At 32.9% G+C, this 8,733-nt stretch overlaps 1 protein-coding gene across 3 annotated transcripts in view; it reads right to left on the reverse strand.

Annotated features, from left to right (window-relative positions):
* Window positions 1-608: 608 nt before the first annotated feature.
* The window catches only part of LOC124949170 (myb-like protein Q), a 64,568-nt gene continuing 56,443 nt past the window's right edge, over window positions 609-8,733 (reverse strand). For all 3 annotated transcript variants that reach the window (XM_047493833.1, XM_047493832.1, XM_047493831.1), the window contains exon 3: window positions 609-2,019. In XM_047493833.1, the coding sequence (XP_047349789.1) occupies window positions 1,652-2,019 (368 nt within the window). In that variant the 3' untranslated portion in view covers window positions 609-1,651. The remainder of the gene's footprint in view (window positions 2,020-8,733) is intronic.

Here is an 8,733-nt window from a genome sequence, read left to right on the forward strand (position 1 = left end):
TCTTTTTCTTTCTCTCTCTCTCTCTCTCTCTCTCTTTTTCTCTCACTCATTCGTTCGTCGTTCATTAATTAAATCACGAACGTTTTCCGGTCGCAAACGAATCGCCTTACACGATATCGTATAGTTTATTTCCTAATCAAAACAATAATTAGGTATATTGCAGTGTCCCATCTATCTGTTTAATAGTTTTATGCTAAATCATATACGATTAAAACGAGTCTATTTCGTCTAATACGTAAAATCATCATCAATGAAACAATGTGTTTGTTTTGTATTTGTGTGTGGATTTCATTTTCATTTCCTACGTGTATATTATATATATATATATATATATATATATATATATATATATATATATATATTATATATATTATATACAATGTCTATATACACGTTCGATTCAACTTAATGTTGACCGATTTTATAATTTACGTCACGATATTTTATTATAATAATTTATTATCCGCGTCCATTAATCGAATCTCATATTTCGGAGATTCTTTCTATGAGTTTTCTCTTTCTCTCTCCCCCTCTCACTCCTCTCTCTTGTAATAAATACAATATTATACAATTCGTCGCACCGATGCCCAATCTTTTTCATTGGCTTCGTTTACGAGCGCGGATCACGATGAAAATTAAGTCCCACAATTGTTGCATTACATTCGTCCCTTTCATACGCTTTGACATTAACGTAATTACATTCGAGAACTTTATTAATACTGAATTTCCCAAGTTTGTCTTAATACTTTTTCTAACTTCTATAATCTCCTTCGCGTGCCAGTAAATATATGCATGTAAGTATTACGAATCTATAGAATAATATAATGTTTTCGAACGTCGAACTAAATAAATCACAAATTCTATACAAATAAATATATGGGATTACCTAATTACAACATTACTCCGAGTGTTATTTTTCATTTTTCTGTTTGATACATTTTTTTTCTCGTTTACTCATTTTTCCCTTTATTTTTATCGTAATTTTTTTTATTTTTTTTTTTTTTGTATTTTTTTTATATTTTTTTTTTTGTTTTTTTATTTTTGTATTTTTATTATTATTATTATTATTACTTCTTTTCTCGACTCTCCAGGAAACATTTTTTTTCGTGTAATCGTAATAATCTATATTCACGTGACCACGCTCATCATCCATTCATTACAATCTTAATTTTCGCATACGTATTTTGTGAGAATAAAAGGAAAGAAAAAGAAAAAGAAAAAGAAAAAGAAAGAAGAAACCTTAAAAGTGATTTACTCGGAAAATCGATAACATTAAAGAAGTCCATTCGTCGAAAATTAAAACTCGTCTCGTCGCATTCGTCTCTTTTGCGATTAAGAAAGAAGAATTTCGTTGAGTGAACGGCCATCTTGTGTTTTGTGATTCACGATCTTCTTCAAGAGGAAAAAGAAGAAGAAGAAGAAGAAGAAGAAGAGAAATAAGAGAAAGAGGAGGAGGAAGAGGAAGAAAATAAAATAAAATAAGAAAAAATAGAATAAGAACATCGACTCTCGATCGAAAAAACATTCGTTCGTTCATTCGTTCGTTCGTTCGCCCATCCGTCCGATTATGATCGTGATCGATACAATGAAAAAAAAGAAAAAAAAAACAAAAAAATAAATGACGAATCGAGAATTGAGAAATGTTTTTCCTCTACGATTTCTCTTCCATCGAACTCGGTAACGGGCGTTTCTTCAGGATTCCAAGATCCTGTACGTTCTCCAAGAATGTCTTGTGATGTTGAGCGACCAAAAGAGGATTCACCGTTTGTACGTCCTTCTTTAGCTCTTCCATGTCCCTCTTGAGTTTCGCCCTTCTGTTTTGGAACCACGTGATCACTTGGGCATTACTCAAACCCAACTTAAGCGCTATGTCGTCCCTATCCGCTGGGCTCAAGTACTTCTGATAAAGAAAACGTTTTTCCAATTCGTAGATCTGTTGATTCGTAAACGCAGTACGACTTTTGCGTTTTTTCTTCGGTTGTTGACGATTGTTGAATAGGTTCAAGTGATTCGCTTGTTCTGGAACAGAAACAATAAAAAATAAAAAAAAGACTGAATTGGTTAAGATTAAATGACAATTAGAGATTGAACGATCTAATTTATTTATTCGTGTATTTCAAAAATATTTTTCTTCAAAAAAAAGAAAGAGGAAGAAAGGAAAAAAGAATATTATAGATATATCTATTTATAAAGGAACGTGGAACGCTGTAAGCTTAGAGAAAACGATAGAATTACTATATATATCTTGCTCTCTCTTTATCTGTTTCCTTTTTACTTTATTTTTAACCTACGAGTCACAAATCAGATGCATTTTCAAGACATGTCAAGGGACTTCTCCATAAAAGTCGTATTACGCATTCGTTCCGGTGTTCTATCCTCTTGGAATTCGGTGAGAGAGAGAGAGAGAGAGAGAGAGAGAGAGAAAGACAGAGAGAAAGAGAGAGAGAGAGAGAGAGAGAGAGAGAAAGACAGAGAGAAAGAGAGAGAGAGAGAGAGAGAGAGAGAGAGAAATAGGAGTGAAGAGAGTCTGAAGACGAAGGTGAAATTTTTTTTTTTTCATTTTTTTTTACGTTAGCTGAGAGAGAGAGAGAGAGAGAGAGAGAGAGAGAGAGAGAATGAGATTAGATACTATAAATATTCTCTTCTACCTAGAAAATATATTGAGTAAATAAAATACATTAATAAATATCATAATCGGATATATTTATAAATACACATGTATGTATATATATATATATATATATATATATATATGCCTACATAGATGTATATGTACGTATATAGATATCAACGTATAATATATTTATTACGAAGAAAAATTTCTCTGTTAAAAAATTATCTTATTTTATTTTTCAAAATATCATATTATTATAATCGTGTTGATAAAAAGCTAATATATAATGAAAATCATATAATAAGGTTTTGTTATTTCACAACAGTACTGAGTTACTCTCGTTGGAAATGACAATGAAATTTCCCGTGTCGAAGAGGATGACTCGAAGGGATGTTAAAGGTAGAGAAAGAAGAACGCCAATGGCCGTCGTATTCGCGAAAGGCGTTACCCGCTAGGAGAGAAGTAATCGAAGCGAATGACGAAAAAGAGAGAGAGAGAAAGAGAAAGAGAAAGAGAAAAAGAGAGAAGGAAAGAGAGAAAAAGAGAAAAAGAAAGAAAGAGAAAGAGAGAAAGAGAGACAGGGAGAAAGAGAGAGAAGGGCGGACGAACGCGATGAGTCGTGGACAAAGTAGCCGAGGAGTCGCTCCAGGATCAAAGGCCGCCGCCATCGGTCACACCTGCGCAACCAGACTCGTAGTACAGTCCCTCTCGAAAGTCATTTGGTTGAATAAAGAGAACCGATCGAATCCCTCTCTCCCTCTCGCTCTCTTACTTTCTTTCTCCCTCTCTCTCACTCTCTCTCTCTCACTCTCCCTCTTTCTTTCTTTCTTTCTATCTCTATCTTCTCTCTTTCTATTTCTCTTTCTCTTTTTCTTTTTCTATTTCTCCTTCTCTTTTCTCCATTTGCGTTCAACGCTGTTGGACGATGTTTGATGAAAATTACATAGCCGCTTTCTCGACTGTGGAATGAACGCGTCTCTCAAACGAAATTCTTCTCGCTTAGCTGCCGCCGTCGCCGCCGCCTCCACCGCCGTCATCGCTGCCGCCGCTGCCACTACTGTTGCCGACGCCACCGTCGTTTCGATTGGAGATCTTTAACGATCTCGAAATTACATTCTTAATCCTCAGTAACTTTCAAACGAAGATTCGCGAGGGATAACTAAGGTAGCTAAGTAATATATATATATATATATAATTATATATATATATATATATATGTTGGTCTATTTAAAATTCGAATTAAGGAAACCGAAAGAAAAGATTTTCAAATCCCTTTTCTCATTTTTTTTTCTTTCTTTGTTTTTTCTATATGTATATTCTTCTTTGAAATTCATTCGTCTATGGACACCTGATAATAATTTTAATTGCTTGAATTATCAGCTAACGGATGATTTATACACGTATTTTAAAGTCGATCAACGTCGCGTTCGAAAATTGTATTTCGACGAAATGAAGGTTTGGGGGAGAGGGTGAGTGAAGAGGAGGGAAGGAGGACCCGCTCTTAAGGAAATATACTCTATACTATGATGAGGGGGAGGATGATGTCGAAGGTGCACCGGTGGTTTTCGCGCGGTTATAGAGAAAGAAAAAGAGAGAGAGAGAGAGAGAGAGACCCATTCCTTTCGACCGCAAAGACACGTAAAAAAATTTGAAAGCCGAGCGAGATCATTCAGTTTTTCGATTTTTTTTCTTTCTTTTTCTTCCTCGTTTTTATTTCTTTTTTGTTTTCTTTCTTTTTTTTTTATTGTTGTTGCATTTTTGTCTCCCCTTCCTTCGATGCTAGAGGGACAAATTGTTCCTTTTCTTTTCTTTATTTTTTATTTTTTTGAGATTCAATCGTATCTCCGCTGTAACACGTTGCTTTCGAATTGGGAAATATATTGATTAGAAAATACTACTTTTTGATTTGGTTCAAATGACGATAAAAAAAAATGCGTCTCATTCTATTATAGAAAAAAAAAAGAAACAAATTTTCACGATTTCATTGTTTTTATACACGCCTTTGCACCCTTGTATGTGATGTTTTAAGAAAGAAAAAAGAAAAAGAAGGACAGAAAAATTTCAACTATAATATTCGAGAACAAATATTTCACTAAATTAAAAGCTACGGTTTCCCTTCCTCGCAGATATCTTCTTAACGTGTTTGCAATTAATTAGACCGCACATACAAAGTACGATAGAATAATTAAAAATTGTTCGATACAATATCTTCTATCGATATCGTTTAAACGAAACTCGTAATGATTGACGAGAGTAAGGTGTATCACGGTAGCGGGGAGGGGGGGGAATAATCTAGAAGGATTCAAAAGAATTCACGTCCTTTGGCACCATGAAGTAAAATCACCCAGAAGGACGTCGAAAATCTACGACGGAGGAGTCGGCGAACGAACGAGTCGGCGAACGAACGAACGAACGAGCGGAAGAAGAACGGAGAACGGTTTTCGAGACGAGATATTAGTTTCTGCGGTCGGCTCTCGGCGGAGATTTAATTCGTTTGATGTTCACGAATTCGCCGCTGCGGCTGTGTCCTTTCGCAACGCATCCTCTTACTCTGTTCCACTCTCTGTCTCTCTCTCACTCACTCTCCCTGAACAACATCGTTCTAACATTTAAACGATTCTAAGTTACAACAGTTCAATATTACGAAAATAAGATTTTTCCTTTTCTGTCTCTCTCTCTCTCTCTCTTTCTCTCTCTCGACGATTAGAATTTATCGAATTTAAAACTTCAAAATGTTAATGATGCTCGTCTAATGCTCGCTTATTTTTATATACGATGTATCAAATTTGCTCGATATCGACGTACGTACATACATATATATATATATGTGTATTATTGCATTGATTGTGAATTTATAAAATTATCTTATTTTTATAAAAGTATTTTTATAAAAGTATCCAAATCTATTAAATAATTTTATCAATTTTCGTATATCGAGACGTTAAATTATATACATACGTGTTTTCAAGACGATTGATTAAATTGCAGTAAACCTTTGATCTCTTTTCTCTCCTCGATGTTATACATATATAAAAACAAATCTTACGAATGTTTACGTCTGATTCTACGAACTACGTGAGCTATATTATATGCGTAAAGATCGTTCCGTAGATATTTCTCTCTCTCTATCTCTCTCTCTCTCTCACTCTTCTGAACAACGTCGTTCTAACATTTAAACGATCCAAAATTACTATAGTTCATTATTACGAAAATAAAATTTTTTCTTTTCTCTCTCTCTATTTATCTCGGCGATTGGATTTTGTCGAATTTAAAACTTCAAAAAGTCGATAATCCATGGTCCAATATTCTCTCATTTTTATATACGATATAAAAAACTTGCTCGATATTATCGAACGTGTATGTTCACGTTAATTGTCGATTTATAAAATACGTACCTATATCTATTAAATAATTTTATAAATTTTCGTATATCGAGACGTTAAATTAAACCCGTGCTAACGAGACCAGTGTTTAAATCCTATTAAACCTACGAATTTTCTCTATGTTATACTTACATAAAAACAAATCTTATCAACGTTTACGTTTAATTCCAGGAATTATTTAACTTAGATTGTATTCGTAACAATCGATTCATAGGTTTATCAAACAAATTTTAACAGATATAAATATCTATTCATATATATATATATATATATATATATATATATATGAATTATATGAACAAATGTTTACTTTTATTCAATAAGCATTTTAGCGTAAACTATGATATCACGATCGTGTATATTGATAAGGTTATAAGTTTATCAATGATACACCAAACAAATATTATTGTTCATTAACGTATCTCATATAAATACGTATGTGTATACATAACTACTATATTCATTAAACTGTAACATGTCGACGGTTTGACGATTTCGTCGAAGACAGCCATCTTGGTTCCGCACGAACGAGACTCACTCGTCTAGAATATTGTCGACGGTTAAGAGCCGTGACAGTCACAAACGCTTCCTCCAAGGATGATAGCACGAACCGACTGTCTAATAGATTATTTGGTAACAGTTTCTCGTTAGTAAAATTTAACGCTCAACGATTTTCTCCTTTGAAGATGTTCTCCTTTTATATTACCGATTATACTTCGTTCATTATTCTACAAGAAAATTATTTTCTATTTGTCTATGTAAAATAGATAGATATATAATTAAAAGCAATCACGTATATATATATATATATATATATGTGGATATTTTTTTTTCTCTTCTTAGTTATAACACGTACCATGAATTTTTTATACAAATTTCCCTGCATTCCACTCCATTTTGCTACACGCGATTCTAACGACCTCGTCCCCCGTTCCCACCTCGTTCTCCCTCTTCTCTTTCCTACCCTTCCTTTCCCTTCCCGTCCCTCCCTACCCCACCTCCTCTCTACCTCCTCCTCTTCCACCCAACAACGAGTAGCTCGTTACTCCTAACAAATAACTATCTACCGGTATATGACGTGTAGAAAGTAATTGAAACGTTCGAAAGAAGCGTAATATAACAACGCGAAATTATCTCTCTCTCTCTCTCTCTCTCTCTTTTCTCTCTTTCTCTCTCTTTCTCTCTCTTTCTCTCTCTTTCTCTCTCTCTCTCTCTCGCTGTCTCTGTCTCTCTCTCTCTCTCTCTCTGTCTCTCTTTCTCTATGTACTACACGAGATGTTTAAAGTGAAAGAAAAAAAGAAATAGATAGAGTGATAGAGATAGAGATAGAGAAGGAAATTATATATGTAACGTCTAACCTAATAATAAATAACCTACGTGATTTTCGGAGCGCAACGTAAAACTATTAGACCACGTTGACTTTTGTGTGCAACGAGCGAAGAAAAAAAAAAGAAAGAAGAAAAATAAAAAGGAAAAAGGAAATAAATAAGTTTACTCGGTTTGACTCGTCGAGTTTTCTACGAAGAGAGTTCCTTGTTCCGTTTATAAGTGAATCGTTTCTCGTTCGATCCTCGATCGATCTTCGATAATTATGACATTATTGACAAAATGAAAGAAAGAAAAAAGAAATGAAAAAGAAATGAAAAAAAATAAAATATATAAAAAAAAAAAGAACTAAGCGGTAACGCGTTTTACGAGTGGATGGATGTTTTACGACGATAGATACGTGTATGTAATATGTTTTTTAGTTTTGTGAACAATGATAAGGAAAAAAAAGAAGGCGTTATTATATCATATCATAATTCATGGTACGATACGAATAGTTGAGCGGTTTAGTGTCGTGTGTAAATGAATGAATCGTTCCTGTTTCTTTTTTTCATCTTTTTTTTTTTTTGTAATAGAAAATAACGTTTCATTTCGAAACGTTTTCAAATTAATATCGTTCGGAAAATCATAGTGAAGTTCTTTTTTTTGTTTTTGTAAAAGAAACGTTTCAGTTGAAACGTTTTTGAACCAATATCATTCGCAAGATCACAATGAATTCAAAAAAAAGGTAGAAAGAGAGAGAAATAGAGAGTGAGAGAGATCATAAGAAAATTTGTTTATTATATTTAAAAACAAATATCGATTGTTCATATATATAAATTAAAACAAAAGAAAAAACAAGGGGAAGAAAAATGAAATAAGAAAAAATGCGGTAATGGTAAGAGAAACTAAATGGTAAGAAAAAATGCGATAGGAAGGAAATGAAAATGGCGGTATAAATATGATAGAGTAAGTATCCATGTATATATACTCATTTAAAAAGTTTATAGCAAATTAAACAACGTTTCGACCGTGCGTAAAGTATTCACTTGAATATATAATTCGCATCCCCGTAAAAAAAAAAAAAAACAAAGAAGAAAAGCAAAACAGAAAAAAACAATTCCCGACACGACTAATAGATATCCTCCTGAAGATACATACATACATATATATGTACATACGTATATACATATGATATATATATATATATATATATATATATATATATATATATATATGTATGTATATATTTACGATATATATTTACGTAATATTATCGTGTAAAAACATAAAGAACGATTCACATCTAATCAAATCTAATAATTTCAATTACTTTAAGATCAATCACCCATATGGTTATTATTTCGATTGTACAAGAGTGCTATTAATAACAAAAGTAAAAAAAAAATGAAAATTAATAAAAAAATTCGT

Source organism: Vespa velutina, chromosome 5 (genome assembly GCF_912470025.1).
Source record: "Vespa velutina chromosome 5, iVesVel2.1, whole genome shotgun sequence".
Lineage (NCBI taxonomy): Eukaryota > Metazoa > Arthropoda > Insecta > Hymenoptera > Vespidae > Vespa > Vespa velutina.